This window comes from Bactrocera neohumeralis, chromosome 3 (genome assembly GCF_024586455.1).
Source record: "Bactrocera neohumeralis isolate Rockhampton chromosome 3, APGP_CSIRO_Bneo_wtdbg2-racon-allhic-juicebox.fasta_v2, whole genome shotgun sequence".
NCBI classification, from domain to species: Eukaryota; Metazoa; Arthropoda; class Insecta; order Diptera; family Tephritidae; genus Bactrocera; species Bactrocera neohumeralis.
Window position 1 is genome coordinate 54,928,008 of NC_065920.1, and position 16,913 is coordinate 54,944,920.

General features: G+C 35.0%; 1 protein-coding gene across 2 annotated transcripts in view; it reads left to right on the forward strand.

Annotated features, from left to right (window-relative positions):
* Nucleotides 1–16,913, forward strand: part of LOC126753770 (opioid-binding protein/cell adhesion molecule homolog) — a 301,684-nt gene that overhangs the window by 210,052 nt on the left and 74,719 nt on the right. For both annotated transcript variants that reach the window (XM_050465467.1, XM_050465466.1), the window contains 2 exons: nucleotides 8,793–8,882; nucleotides 9,317–9,463. In XM_050465467.1, coding sequence (XP_050321424.1) covers nucleotides 8,793–8,882; nucleotides 9,317–9,463 — 237 coding nt within the window. The remainder of the gene's footprint in view (nucleotides 1–8,792; nucleotides 8,883–9,316; nucleotides 9,464–16,913) is intronic.

Here is a 16,913-nt window from a genome sequence, read left to right on the forward strand (position 1 = left end):
CTATTTCTCAAACAATAGTGTATATTATTATAAGCTATTTTATGAGTTAAAGTTTTGATAAATTGTATTAATTTCTACAGGCTAAAATGGAGTATAATGCGCATACACTATTATTCTTTTAACAACTTTGCAGTGGCAATTTCAAGCAAAATAGCGCATATGAGCTTATACACTTATTGAACGAAATTTTTGAACATGAAATTATACACCATTTTTTCCAATGACATTTTGACCCACTTTGTGGAAGTAGAATTTGACGAAATTTTGACCAGACATAGAACCAATGAAGGAGATTCTAAATATGTAATAAAAACATAATGGCGTATGAGCACATACGCTATTGTTATATTGAGGGGACGATATTTTCCTCCACTTTTCTAGTATGTCATACAGACCCTTGATTTCGTTTGTCGATTTTCTGAGTTGAAGGCATTCTTCACATCCAAGGTGATTAGTGCGCAATTTTTTTTGTTCCGCCTTTCCATCGCTTTCCATTTACTAGGCATTTCGCAGTGTCAACGATATTGTTTAGTGCTTCAATGGTAGACCTCTAGTGTTGCCATCTGGCAACTGACAATTGTATTGCAAATTTTAAAAATGTTGATGTACAAGGGCGCGTTTCAAGGTAAAGAGGACTTTAAAAAAAATACAGAACAAATGGTTTTTTCGGCAAAATCAATTTATTTGATTAAAAATAGTCTCTTTCTGCTTCAATACAGTTTTTTGCTTGGTCCAAAAGCATATCGAACGAGTGTTTTAGCTCGTTGGCCGGTATGGCCGCCAGTATGTCGGTGCAAGCCTTTTGAATGGCCTCTACGTCTGCATAACGCTTTCCTTTCATGGGCAAATGAATTTTTCCGAAAAGGAAGAAGTCGCACAGTGCCATACAAGGTGAATATGAGGAGTGGTTAGTGGTTCAAATGTGAGTTTTCATGAAATAATCGGTCACAAGCGTCGATCGATGAGACGGCGCATTATCGTTCAACAAACGCCAACTTTCATCTTCGCGAAATTCGGGCCGAACACGTCAAATATGGTGCACAAAACGCCTCAAAACGCCAAGGTTGATTACCGCATTAACGTTTTGACCATTTGGAATAAATTCTTTGTGGACAATACCCTGGGAATCATAAAAATAAATTAGCATTTTCTTCACTTCTGACTTCTCCATGCGCGATTTTTTGGGTTTCGGCTCGTCCGGTGCCTTCCATTTAGCACTCTGGCGTCTTGTTTCAGGATCATATTGAAAACAACACGTTTCGTCACCAGTCACAATATTGTATGGGAAGGTTTAGTGCTTTTTGACCTCCTTAATGGTATCCTTCGAATGTTGGATTCTCAGCAATTTTTGGTCGTCAGTCAATTTGTGCGGAACAAACCGTGCACACACCTTTCGTAAGCCCAAATGTTCGGTCAAAATGCGATAAATCGATGTTTTTGGAGATGTTCAATTCCATTTTCATGAATTTCGATGATGATTTCGGCTGATTTTTGTTGAATTCACGCACAGTTTCGATGGAATTTCCGGTTTTGAAATTTGATTGGCCCACATGTTGATCGTCATTTATGTCCTCACGACATGTGACATGTCACCTCAAACCACTCGAGCACTGTGCGACAGGATAGGCAATCATCGCCATAAACTTGTTTCATCAATTGAAACGTTTTGAGTCAATTGTATACATTAAACGTGAATCGTTACTCATATTAAAGACTATTCCGGAAATTGACTTTCACAATTTTTCGAAGATTGGAAAAAACGTTGGCAAAAGTATATTGTAGCCAATGGAGATTAGTTTGAAAGAGACGATTTTGAGGAATAAAATTATGAACAATATCTTATTATTTTTTGCTGATAGTACTACAGTAGACGTACTTTGATTACAGGTCGATGTCTACTGTGTTAAAATGAAATGCTCGTACTTATAAAAGCTAGTGAATAAACATACTATAATGTACATACAATTACATAATACCTTGATGTAGTATACTTACATATGCTATGTATTTAATTACTTACACATAGATGTCAGCCATCAAAAAAATCTTAAAGAAAACAGACACTTAAATAAAATATATTCGTTCATTCCAGAAATGATTTGGCTCTTAAGCCAAACTTAGAAAAAATTTTGTTATATAAGTATTTACTTACTATATATATGTATGATACTTTATTGCATTTAGATTAAGTTTTAGTCAAGTAGGTCGAAATAGGCATACGAGTACATTTGGCAGAATTACAAAAAGTCGGAAATGTAGTACTTTAATACATACTATACATAGGTACTTACAAAGTTGTGATTTTTGGTAAATTTCTTGGCTGCTTCATTTCTAACCTTACCTTGACCCTCTCTAATCTGACAACAACCGAAGAGTATTGCATAATTAATGTTGCACTAATCGTAATGGAGTTGAACATGTGTGTATATATGTACTATACAACCACACTCCAATATAACCATATGCAGGAAAGCATTTGCGTAGATGTTTAAGTACTACTTTGAATTCATACACAAGATACAAGTATGTTGGCCAGGAGTCTTAGGCACTTAAGTCAATAGTCAAGTGGCTGTGTGGTTGGCCAGCTTTGAAGCAGGTCTTAATTATTAAGTTTGATTTTGGAAATTAAATCAAAAGATATTGGTTTGCAAATAATTTAATCGATTTATATACCAGATTAGAACATAAATATTTACTGTGCATAATGTTTGAAACCATATAAGGATTACCTATTATTTTTACTTAATTAACTAACATATAGTTAAGAAGGACTACTAATATGTAGTTTTGCATTCAAGATAACAGGAGCGTTTTTTGGTAAATTAGAAAGTCAAATTTTGTTTAAAATAATACGTTCAGCAGCTATTGAGATTAAATACCACTTAATTTGAGATGAAAAAAAAAAATCTAAGATTTTGTTGTATGTGTATGTAACAAAAATGGTTAGAATATCAATGAAATTATTTCTTCCTTTGAAAGTACATTCGATGCCATTATGTATGGAATTCGATCTCTTTTGATTGGCCACCACGGGTACGCTTGCAGAAGTGCTAACTCTAAATCCAATTTTCGACGGTTTTCAAGCTTAAATCGGCCAATATTGCTGCAATTTCACTTTCCATATTCGTACAAAGTTCCTCAGTCGTCGCTGGCTTGTTGGCATAGACCGTAGACTTGACGTAGCCTCACAGCGAGGAGGTAAATTGACTGGTCCATTTCGTGAGATAACACGTTCACATGTCTCGGATTATACCCAATTCCTACTCCTGCGTCCTCGCCGCGCACCTTGAGAACGTGAGTAATCCTTGCGTAAAATGCGGTCGCCAACTCGTGCGGAGCCAGGGGTCACGGCCAAATGACAGGAAGTTTCAGCGAAGCTACACTTTCATATTCGGTTTAAAGTTTCACTGAAGTCTAATTGTAAAGTCCGTTCACAGTCTACCTTTATAAATGTGTATAAAGATTTAAACTAGAATAACTTATGCGTAGAAACCACTCCTAATGAAAAGGAAACAATAGCCTGGGATGAAAAGCCGCAATTTTGATAACAACCACAGCAAGCGTAAGGACAATGATTAAGGGACATGCAACTAGAATGTCCGGTCTCGTAAAAGTAAATACTGACATCACCGCCGTCTAATCAATGCGATGGATGAGACAATGGCGGAGACGAGTAGGTCCTTGTGTCATTTATTACAGTGACCATATAAAGGAGGGCAAATTTGACCTGAGATTTTTGGAAGAAGAAAGACTCAGTCGTCAAGATCTGCCATTCATTCCAGTGGGCAAAGAATTAATTTTTGATAAAACACTCGCAAACTTCCGCCTCCATGGCGAAACCGTTTCAAATGGGTTAAGACTGATTGACTTAGCAGGAACCAGAAATATGGTTGTCTACTAAATTTCAGCACATGAAAATTCATTGAGCTACTTGGCTATCTCCGGATCGAAAAGTTCGTTACCCGATAGATCATGTTGTGAGAGATGGACGACTCGAGTGTTCCCGATTTGCGTTCGCTCTGAGGATCTAACATCGACTCGACTCAAGAGAACCTTTTGCAGAGCGACGGTCCCAGTTTTTGCCAATATGCAAGAAGATTTCTACAAAATTGGCTTATTTCATCTAAATTTAATCATTTTAACCATGCTAAATAAAATTTTTAATTCAATTACAAAGGAATGGATATTTTTAACCCTTGTGTTGCCAGACCGCAGTGTATTTTGTTGAATAATATTTTTTCTAAAAAAGATAGGCTAAAATCCTCTTGGATCGATTCTAATCGATTATCTAGCGAATTGCCCATTACACATAGTTTAAATTGTTTTCTAACTTCGGAAATGTTACATTTTAAAATAAGAACACGTCTCAGCCACCCGGGTACCCCGATAGAAGTTCGTGTAATACATTACGATTATAATTTTATTTTATATCTAAAAGGAGTAAATAAGTATTTATATGCTAACTATAACAAATTATGTTCATTTCTAATTATTTATTGATATTTCATTCAAAATTTTTAAATTTTTTTGTTCAAATTATTACTTATATTTCACTATGTAAAAAGCTAAAAATTCATTTCATTTTTTTTTTTCATTTCATTCATTCATTTTTTTAACTTCATGTCGCAAAATAATAATATTATTATTATATTTTAAGAATTAATTAAAAAATTAAGAAAAATTAAAAATTAATTATTGCAATGTAAACATTTAGAAATGTTCACCGAATACTGATCGCATACGGGCTTATCGCACTCAACACAGGATTTCCGTGTCTTTTGGCGTTTGCGAATAGGCTGCTCGTTACAAATGTAACAAGATCCAATAACAGCTTTTCTTCCAGTGGCGTCTCGACGTTGGTCATTTCTGAGTACCACCTCTACTATTGGCCTTTCAAAGAAACTTTCGACTGCGATTTTAGTAGAGTGGTTTCGCATTATTTGCTGATTCGGCGCTCGCTCTTCGATCATCGGCATTGCTAACTCTTCTGACAATTGTCGAAGAAAAAGTCTTCGTCTGTTCATTTTCTTACGAAGCATGCTGTTATTTTCATTTCATAATAGATGAGGATATTGAAAAAGAAAGCCAGCGGCCAACTCCACGTTCGCCGTTGGGTGGAATACCTCGAACACATTTGATCCATGGTGTCAACTCCAGCTTTTGTTTGATAAAACAAAATCATTTCTGGCTTTGCATCAGAAATTTCATAACCGTAGTGCAGTAAAGAAGTATTACAGCTTTGTTTTTCTTTGGAACGTATGAGCAGATAGTAGCTTTTTCATGAAATCCGAAAAGAGTTGACAGTACTTCTCTAGACCTTGACGGTTTCATTTCTTGAGGTATAAACGTCTTATTTTTTTTCAATGTACCGACGATAGTAAGTTTCCAAGATAACAGAGTCTCCGCCAAAGGTAAAGTTGTGAAAAATCTGTCCATGGTTATATTTCGGCAAGATCCTTTATAATCGCTGACCAGGTCTTTGACAACTCGTTCTGCTTGATTGACTTCTCGAGTATTACCTTGTTTACCTGTATACAAAATCCCTTTCAGTGGATAAGCATTACTTGCATCGCACAACCAAAATACTTTCAGACCGTATTTAGCAGGCTTGGATGGCATATACTGAGTAAACTTAGTTCTTCCTCTGAAAGGGTAGAGCTGTTCGTCGATGGTCAAGTGTTCCGTTGGTCGATACAATGCAGCTAAGTTGGCATTCAGCATCTTCCATATATCCGAAATAGGAGCAGCTTCATCATTGGCTACTCGAGCCAGGCGTGTTGTATAATCATCGAAACGTATGAACCGTAAAAGCGACTGAAAGCGCATTCGTCCCATTGTTGATATTAAGCATTTTTCTTCCACATTTCATTTACATGATCTGTGTTTGAGTTATTTGCACCAGCAGATATCAATACTACAAAAAGGAATACATCTCTGTCACTGTTACTTTTTTCCATACACGAGGTTCATTTTCTGGATGTTGTTTGTTGTAAACTCGATACACGGCTTCTGCTTTTTTATTCGTGCAGCGAACAATAATATCGACCATTTCCAACGTGATAAGTTTTTTTAATGTTTGAGCGATTGACAACATTTCCGTACTCCTATGAGGTCCAGCTCTTTGCCTCACAATATTTCTAGCAGGAATCTGATGATTTGGGCGTGCGGTTTTATTCCAAACTGTTTTATCTTTTGCTATAAATGTTGTACTTGTATTGGGTGGAACACTTGAACTGTCTGACCGACTATTAGAAGTCGATACAGCTACTTCATTGTCGTCGCCCTCTTCCTCATCGTCGTCATCATCCTCTTCTTCTTCACCCTCTGGAGCTTCACGATCACTTGTATCCTCTTCAATTTCAGCTGCTCCATCCTGTTCGTAATCTTCAGTGTCTGACGCTTCAATACCGTCCGGAAACCAATCGTCGTCCTCGCTGTCTGACGGATCTTCACTGTCGATCGCGGCGTCAACGTCCTCATCCAATTTTCTGATATACTCCTCTTTTTGAGCCTCGCTCAATCTAAATAAAAATAAACTTGAGTTTTACAATAATATTACATTTTGAATAATATCAAATATATACGGTGGGTTTTAACAATATGAATACGAAAACTACGAATAAAATAATTTTTTTCGATCAGTGTGGGCTACATACAGTAATGTAAAATGTATTTTCGTATATTCTTGCATATAGCATCAAAAAATATTTTATTCATATTTTTCGCATTCAATTTTCGATAAAATTAAAAACCCATCGTTCTAACTAAATCGTGTATTTATTGTTTTTACGTTACCTCAAAAACTGCGATTTCGATAACTCCTCCATCCTTTTATTTATCTGAAATACAATTACACGCTAAAGAGCTATCCAAACAGCGATACGTCTGGCTTCTTCGAGTCAATAACAGAAACTGAACTATAGAGCTTATATTCGTTTCACAGCATTCTCGAACGTTCCTGAAGTACAAACCAATTCAAAGAACGACCTGTTTCCCCACAACTCGAATTCCACGGAACTGGCCTTCGCAGAATCGAGAAATTTACATTAGAGCAGCGCGCGTTTTATTGCTGATTTAGGACTATGTAGGTGTCTGTACATAATTTATATGGTACTTTCAAGCAGAAATACCTCTCTAAGATGTCAGTAAATAGATCCTGATAGAATGCACTCAATTATTTTTACGTATAACGCACTTATACGCACCAATTTGCGTACGGGTACCCGGGTACCCTGGGCGGCAGACAGTGTGATTTTTTTTGGGTAGCAACACAAGGGTTAATTGACCTTATATCACAAGGTAAAGTTCTCGTAGGTAAAGTTCTTACTAACAAAAAATAACATAAATTAATTATTTCCAAAAATTTTTTTTGTGGTACATTCATAAGTATATTTTCGTTTTATCGAAGTAGAGTAATTGTAAATTGCTCTAATTACTGGTTGCATGTATCGGGTGATTTTTTAAGAGCTTGATAACTTTTTTTAAAAAAAAACGCATACAATTTGCAAAATCTCATCGGTTCTTTATTTGAAACGTTAGATTGGTTCATGACATTTACTTTTTGAAGATAATTTCATTTAAATGTTGACCGCGGCTGCGTCTTGGGTGGTCCATTCGGAAAGTCCAATTTTGGGCAACTTTTTCGAGCATTTCGGCCGGAATAGCCCGAATTTCTTCGGAAATGTTGTCTTCCAAAGCTGGAATAGTTGCTGGCTTATTTCTGTAGACTTTAGACTTGACGTAGCCCCACAAAAAATAGTCTAAAGGCGTTAAATCGCATGATCTTGGTGGCCAACTGCCCATGCATCCCGAAAAATGCACTGTTTGGTGTGGTTTGTACGCTGGTGGAATCATTGGACCGTATTTTTTCAAAGATGCTGTTGGACGCAACGTTACGGTGAATGGCGATCGCTATCGTTCGATGCTAACAAACTTTTTGTTGCCAAAAATGGAAGAACTGAACTTGGTTGACATGTGGTTTCAACAAGATGGCGCTACATGCCACACAGCTCGCGATTCTATGGCCATTTTGAGGGAAAACTTCGGAGAACAATTCATCTCAAGAAATGGACCCGTAAGTTGGCCACCAAGATCATGCGATTTAACGCCTTTAGACTATTTTTTGTGGGGCTACGTCAAGTCTAAAGTCTACAGAAATAAGCCAGCAACTATTCCAGCTTTGGAAGACAACATTTCCGAAGAAATTTGGGCTATTCCGGCCGAAATGCTCGAAAAAGTTGCCCAAAATTGGACTTTCCGAATGGACCACCTAAGACGCAGCCGCGGTCAACATTTAAATGAAATTATCTTCAAAAAGTAAATATCATGAACCAATCTAACGTTTCAAATAAAGAACCGATGAGATTTTGCAAATTTTATGCGTTTTTTTTTTTAAAAAAGTTATCAAGCTCTTAAAAAATCACCCGATATTTGCTAATTGGTTCAATTTTGTTGTTGTAAGGAGGTATGGGAAACTTTCGTTTTATACAAATATATTTTACGTTATGTTTTATTTTCTTAATACAAACATTTTTATATTTACCTGTTTTATAATTTTACTATATAATATTACCAATTGATTCAATTCTAAATATTTCTGTGAATCTAACAACAAAACATGATAAAAACTTGTTATACCACATATGTAAAATTCATTATATTCTTTCACTCACTTAAATACTGTACAGCTACGCTATGCAACTTCCAATTCAAGTCATATACTATGCTGAACTCGACTCTTTTACACTCTCCTTGTATGTATCTGTTTTATATTTTCTCCTTTTTCATTGCAGATATTCCGCAAACAACGACAGTAACCACATTAGCACCCACGGTGGCTCTAAATACCGTGCCAGTAGTGGTTACGAAATACAACAACAAAGGTGTGTGTAAATGCAATAGATGAAACAAATATAAATTAATTCAAAAAAATACTCAAAAACAATTATTTTGTGCATTTAAGTTCTGCTCCTCACAACAAGCAATATAGTTACAGATATGCCTATAGCACCACAAGTCTTTACGCTTCCTCTAAGAACAATTATTTCACTCCAGCTGACTTTAACTTACCTAAGCAAGGGCCTCAACAACTTGATATATACACTTGTCCCATTTATGTCATTATACCATAGCAAAGCTTGTTGTTTTATCATTTTTATTTTATTCTAGTACGGGAAAAATGAGGTTTACGTAGAAGACACTACCTATTATATATATCAATTTACTCAGCCATTTTATTACATACATACATATATCTATTTAATATATTTTTATATGACAACGACCACTGTAATGGGTGCTCACGTCGACAAAATAGATCAACGTTTCAGTAAAAAAATTCACCGCACAAAATCGAATGTTGCAGATATTTCATCGTCATCATCATTGAACAATGTTTATATTGGTGCCACATCGAGCTTATGGAATTCACAAGATCACGGCACAGGGAGTGAGCATAATCAATGTGAGTACATAAGCGAGAGATATGATACTATACTTGGTATTTTTGTTTTTAAGAAGACAGTTTTATATGATTAGATCTCAGATAATTTTATATTTTTTCATTATTTTTTTATAATACTTATTTAAACCTCCAGCAGGAAACGTAATCTAATTCCATAATATTGATCGGTATTACTTGTGGCCTAAGTCAATATGAATATTTTCTGGAAAATTATAAAGGAAAGAAAAAAAAAGTACAAAGAAAATATTCGGATTTAAGAGTGTGCCGATTAGTTTACTGTTAATTGCGCAGTTTTTGCCTCTGATAGCGAAAAACCAATCCATTTGGAAGTACCAGTTTCACATAACATAGTTTTATGATGCAAAGCCGTTGTGTTTTTATATGAGTACGTGCCGACGACGGCCTTACCCCACGATGCTTAAAAGAAAATAAATAAAAACATTGTGTTGATCAGCGCCAATTAGTCAGATGGAAGGGAATCCTTCTCCACCTTGGTATGGTTTGAGGCCGACCAAAAATCTCTGCTGTACTGTGGGTTCGGCAACCATCGCACTGCGACTTCACACTGAACTGAATTTTTAACTATACCTGCCTTTAAGTATACATCACAGCCACCAAAGTGTCAACTATAAACTCCAAGGGCTAACTCCTCCCCATGGTAACAGGCTCCAATCAGATCTTGTTGCTTTTGCTACTACCAGTTGACCACCCATCAAATTCAATAACATTTGTCGCTTGAACTTCAAATGTCTTTACAATACAAGGAATCTCATTCAAAGTCTATAGTACAATATCAGTTTAAGCTGAGTATTATCACTCTTCGTACCGAACGACAACCCTACTGTCTTCTCCACAAATTCAGAATTTCTTAGGCCACGATCGACAAGACCAGTGCTTAAACAGAGCACTTCAAAATAAAGAGAAGCCTTACTGGAAAACAGTTTAAGCAACTGTACTGGTTCCTAAAATCAGTAATTTAGGCTATTCAGAAAACAACTTCGCACAATAGTGAGTTTACCTTGCTATATGAGAAACAGAGCTGTACATAGAGACTTACTTGTAACTAAAATCACTTGAGGAAAGTAGTCAGCAATTCTGTTTTTTGAAGATCCGTGAAAATGTGTTTACTATCCAACTACTACGTATTAGTCTGCACCGTAGACTAAAAATAGTCTACCCACAATACCCTCTCTTTCAGATTCAGTTATTCTCAAATTTTTAAAATTATTCCTTAAATATTTTAAGCCATTTGCATTAAAACTTGGCGATGCTTGGTTTATATTTCTATAAGAAGACAACAGCCGCTTGTTCCTTTCGATTTCATGTACAATAATTCCCCAAACTATTGTAGGAATATAAACAAGCAACACAAATATATTTGGCATTTATTTTATACATATTTTCTATCGTTATCTTTAGTTTCAATGTTTGTGCACACGATTTGCATTCAACAGCAGTGCACACTTTTCACTATGTTAATGTCAAACGATTATGCCACTTGAGGTGTCAGCACTTACTCTGGCGGATGACTGCTCTCTTTTTCATGTCACACTCGACGCTATAAACCAAGCAGCAGAAGATGTCAGTTACAATTGTGCCTGTCAATATCGCTCACACCGCAAAGGGGAAGGAAAAAGCACAGGAAATGCATTTACATGCGGGCAATTGCAGCCGGCGCTTTAAGAATCAGACAGACCAGCAAGATAGTACGCGTAAAGTTATATGTGGCATATAAATAAGTATAAATTATAAATTTCAATTGGATAAAGCAAAAGTGTATAAGCTAAGAGTTTTCCAACTCGCTCAAATTGCGTAAGCAAAAGGTATATAAGAGGTTTCCTTTTTATGCCCTGAACAGGGTATGTAAAGTATACTATGAAGTTTGTTATAACTAATGGAGCAGTGTTTGGAGATATTCAAACGTAATAAACTCTAGTTTTTGCCAATGGACGAAACATGGTTCCATCATTTCATGTCGAAGTCCAATCGACAATCATCATAGTGGATCTAGAGACTGTTTTCTGTTTTCAGACCTCAAAAAAATGCTCGCTTGGAAAAAAATCTCATCTTGTCTAAATTTGCCATTAGATAAGTATTGTCTAGAGAGGACTACTATTGATAAAGCTGTCACACAAACTGAACAATCAAAATCATCGGAAACATTTTTTTATACCCTTTTATGTTATGATAAAATCTTCTGTGAGAGTTATTATAAAGTGTGATCCATTTCCAGGTTCTTTACTTTTTAAAGAAACAACACATAAAACTCTAATTTAATGGAGAATGTTTATCATCATGCTGGCGGAGCTATGTTTCAGATGGTCAACCCGTTGAATACTCGTTGGAACATTTCAACTGGTAACTGATACATGTGATGTTTTGGAATCCACATAGACATCAGACTTTTCATATCCGCAAAGGAATATGATATCATTGAATTCATTAACTCATGCGATGTGTGGGAAGTGGAGCCGTCTTGTTAAAACCAAATGTCGCCAAGATCACAAGCTTCAATTTCCGGTATCAAATAGTCGGTTATCATGGCGCGAAAATGGTCACCATTGACGGTTACGTCTTCACCGGCAACATTTTGCATAAATATGTGCTGATGATTCTATAGAACTACACCAAAATCTCCTTAGGTTGCTTTTCATCCCAAAATGCGGAAAATACACTTTGGCCCAGAAATGGGCCTCATCGCTGAACAAAATTTGGCTCGAAAACGTCGGATCTTCTACGGCTGCTATATTTTGCTTGCTGCGTGCTGAACGTGGTCTATTCGGTCGAATATTATCTAATAATGAATGTTGGGTCTCAAGATGGGTGATGCTATTGTGAATAGTGCGAAACATATTCTTTACAGAATGTGAATTTTCGTTATAAGGTTGAACCATTTATAAACGTTACAATACTAAACAAAAAGGACACAACAACTTGACACGACTCACGAGTGATCTGTCAAAAAACGCTATTAAAAAGTACCTCTTCTTGGATCACCCGTTAGCTTCGGTAGCAGCCGTCTTCAGACGCATATGCCTGCTTAGATGCTGAGGACGTATTGACTGGTAGCTGGCTTAGCAATAAAATGTCAGATGTTACTAATAGTCAATGCAAGCTGGCATACGTATGCAAAATTTGCCAATATTCAAATGTTAAAGGATTGCTAAGTAGAGCACATGTATTTTCCACTATTTATTTTCAACTTCTATGCTTGCTTTTTTACTATTTTTTTGGCATCTCCTTTCTTTAAGGTGGATTTGTTTGGTTTTTACATTTGATTATCGAACATTGACTTATTTACATATATAAACTTCTTGGAATTTTTATAAGTGCTCCTGATCCTTTAATTAAATCTAGCAAAGAGTTATGTGGACAAAATGACATCTTGCAAAAATGCAAGTACGAAAATGAATTCTTCTTTCAAAAGTATGCCTACGACATATGTAGATAAATCAGTGTGGCATAGTTTTATAAGGATAATATATATTTCAAAGGAAACATGATTTTGTTAAGTCAAAATTTTTATATTTTAAAGAAATTTCATAGTTTATGTATGTAGTACCGATAACTTTTGTCAACTCCAGTTCTTTGATTTCCTTATCCAAAAATAGAGTTCTTATTTTTCATACATTTGTATTACACATATTGCTCTGAAAATTTTTAGTTTTTAATTTTTTATAAAACACTGAGCCAGCTTGCGCGCAGTAGTAAGCCTTTTGTACCATTTAAGTTCAATTATTCGTTCGCCGAAATACTCACTTTAGATTATAGACATGCAAGCGTTTGTTAATTGTTTTCGTTCATGTAACCTAATGGACATAATTTTGGCTTAGCAGAACAAGTTTCAAGAATTTATATTGTCTGCTATCATTCGAAAAGTAAAGAGCGAGAAAAAAATGAACTTCGATATATAGCTGTGATATCCAAACAGTATTTATTATGTAGCCACATGTAGTGTGTTCTCTTTCCTTAAGGTTCTGATGGGTAAGACTATGATAGACGAGAATTGCACCGCGACTGCTAAGTCCTAGTGTGGCGATGTGATCCCTATTTAGAAACATTGGTCCCTGGGCCTTTATCCTGCGTCTATAGACTGCGTTCGTTTTTGAGTTGTAAATCGTGTAACTAACATGACTTTCTTTTACATATATATATAGTGTTTATTGGGTTATTGGAATATGTTTATGAAAATATATTGCCCATACCAGAATTCTAAAAATTGAATTTTTTTAGAACCAAAAATTTTATTCCATTTATTTCTTTGTTTCGCAGGATATTTGCCTACTACCTATTCATTTTTTTCGCAAAAAACTACTACCTAGTACATATTGACATTGGGAACATATTTTCACCAAAAAACGAGCAATAACATTTCTGCAACACATTTTTTAAATTTTTCACCATTTTTTGCCTTTTCATTGCCCCTATCTGGTGATTAGATTTCCAGCTGTCGGCTGAAATGTCGTCGTGTAGACGAATTAATCGGTGTATGGCACTGGTGTTGCGGATTCACATACTACACTGCGAGCAAAAGAAAAGCAATGGCAACATGCCGCGATAAAGCTACATATGCATTATACATATTTGCTTGCAGTACAATCTTCACGCTTATTCATGGTTGAGAATTTGGGGTGCAGTTCTTTTGTGCTGTTTTTATTTTCCACACATTTTTGTTGCTCTGCTTGCCGGATTAGATGGCCAGCGAATTGGCAATTCTTCGTCGTTTAGTGATGACAGCTTTGACTATTGCAGCGTAGCACAGTGGCATTTCGGCGGAAAAAATAGGATTTTTCCACTTTCCAATTTCAAAACTTTAATGATTTTGTTTTGTAAAGAAATATTTGGATAAGAAAAATTCAACAAGGTTTTTTATAAAAAGTGAAATTTTATAGTTAAAAAAACTAACAGAAGTCGACGGAAAGTTATTCAATAAAATCAGATTAAAATTATTGTCCAAATAAAGAATTTTTTTTGTGTGTAAGTTTATAGCTATGGCTTTTCTTTTATTTTTTAGTGAAAATATAGCATCTACTTGTTTATAAAAAAAAACTTATTGAAATTGGCAAAGTAAGCTAATTTTTATAATTTTTCAAAAATTATACTAAAAAATATCAACTTTTCATTTTTTGATGGAAAAAAACTTTATGTGCTTTACCTTGCTTAGCCCTCTTACTATAAAAAAATGAAAGTTCCGAGTCTGTACTTTCATTAAAAAAAAAACAACCGCCCATTACCGTCCCTTTTAGTAACATCGATTTTAATTTCCACAAATACTGATGTCTTCAACAGAATTCTTATAACTTCGGATCCTTACATAAGTAGCTTAAGGCGTCATTCGAACAAAATTTCCTTAGAACTAGATCCCATTGTTAAAGATATGGTGCTTGCATAATATTACAAATAGAAGCTAACACAATTTTTCGCCTGTTACATATTCAATTAAAACATTGCATATTATATTGGATTTTTATCAAGGTAAAGGTATAAATAACGTCACTTTGCGTTTAAGTTTAATTTTTTTTCATCAGGAGAACTCAATTAAGAAGCGAATTTCAAGTCCCTAGGTCCAAAAATAAAAATTTTGGCAATTGCAGTTATATGGGAGGTGGGTGTGGCAGTGGGCGGTTTTCCAAGATTTTTTCAAAATTTCTTAATTTAGTCCAGAGAAGTGTTTCTGCAAAGTTTCATTATTGTACGACCACTCCTTCTATTTTTTTCCAAGAAATGTATGGAGCGGTGCCACTGTGCGTAGTGGCACTTCCTGTGCATTGCTGCAATCAATGAACCTTTGCGACGCTTAGTTGCGTTTGAGCACTGACCGCCAGCAGTTAGCAAACCAGTCACTTTCGTTATCGATTGGGTTTTGGCATTTATTTTAGTATTCTTACTATATTGAATGAAATGAAACTATTTCATTTATAAAAAAATTTCCCCCCAACCTTTCCCTTCTATTTTTTTTTAACTCTGTAATTTAAACTTTAAAAAACAGTTTTTAATTTTTTTAATATTTTAAAAAATAGTAAACTTTGTTCATACTTTTAAAATTGTAATTTTCCTTAAAAACATCCCCCCCTTTAAAAACCCCTTGCCCAATACTTTTGGAACGTTTTTTTAGTCCTCAAAAGGTTAAAATCAATTTCAAATTCACACAAGTGAATTGTCCCGTTTCGAGCGATCGTTGAGGCCCGAAAAACAAACCCACGGGGTAGAAATTTCCCTTGGCCCCTTTTTAGATATTGGTCGAAAAACCCCCCGCCTATTATTCGTTTTATGACATCACTCAGCCGGAAAACATTGTTTCCCCTTAAAACGTTTTTGAAAAATTGAGGGCCAAATTTTCTTTTGCTTTATTAAGCCCAAATAATCTTTTAAAAGATTAAAAAAGGTTTTCATTGATCTTTTTCCGATAAACCAACGTTGATATTAAGATCCAAGCAGGCGATTTCAAACCAGTTCTTTTATTTTAAGACGTGTTGATTATCAATCATCGGGAATTTCAACCATCTCCGAATAATTTTTTTTAAAAAAAACCCAAAAAAATTATCACCGAAGACCTTTTCCCAAAATTCAATTTCAAACCGAAATTTGATTCCCCCCTCCAAAATTTGGAAAAATTTTTTTCCTATAATTTACTTTTCAAAAAAATTTTAAATGCACTTCAGAAAAACAATCGTATACTAGACACTAATTATTATTTTGATGCATTTTTGGACAGATGTCACTACAATTAACCCACCTGGAAAAAAAAAATTTTAGGGATAGGTTTACCGAAATTTAAATTTAAAACTTTCTATTTCTTGCCCTTGAATATAATGTATTTTGAAATGATTTTTGCTTGTAATCTATATAAATATATTTGAAAACAAAATATTTACTTTTATTTACCTTTTTAAAAAGAAATGAGTCAATGTACTCGCCAAAACCCGTGACCAACTGGTTTTACCCTTCAGGATTTTCGCCCCCTTCCTCCAATCCCGCTCACGCTTAATGCAGTTTTGACGATCCTTGAAGGATTATATATTTTTGAGGTGGCGAACGCTCGAACATTGACTATTACGTAGAAGGGAAAAAAGTATTCCAAAATGGGTATCCAAATTTGATCACTTCATAATGTATTTCTGGGAAATATATGAGAAGATTCTTGAGGTGTTTTTAAAAATGAAAATATAATTATGGTAAAATTTAAAAAAAAATCTATGATGCATTTATAATATTGATGGAGAAAATTTTTTTCCCAAAGAGACCAACATACGATTTAAAGGGTAAAAACCCCAAGGGGTTTGGGTTTCCCAATTGCCATCACATATGTATGTACAAAAAATAAAATGAAGGGTTGCCCGAACTGTTTTAAACAAAAAAATTTTAAAAAGGGGGCTAAATAGAACCGGGAAATAATTTATAAGTCCTTAGAATCAACAAATGAAATATTCTGAATTCTTTTTTTTTTTAA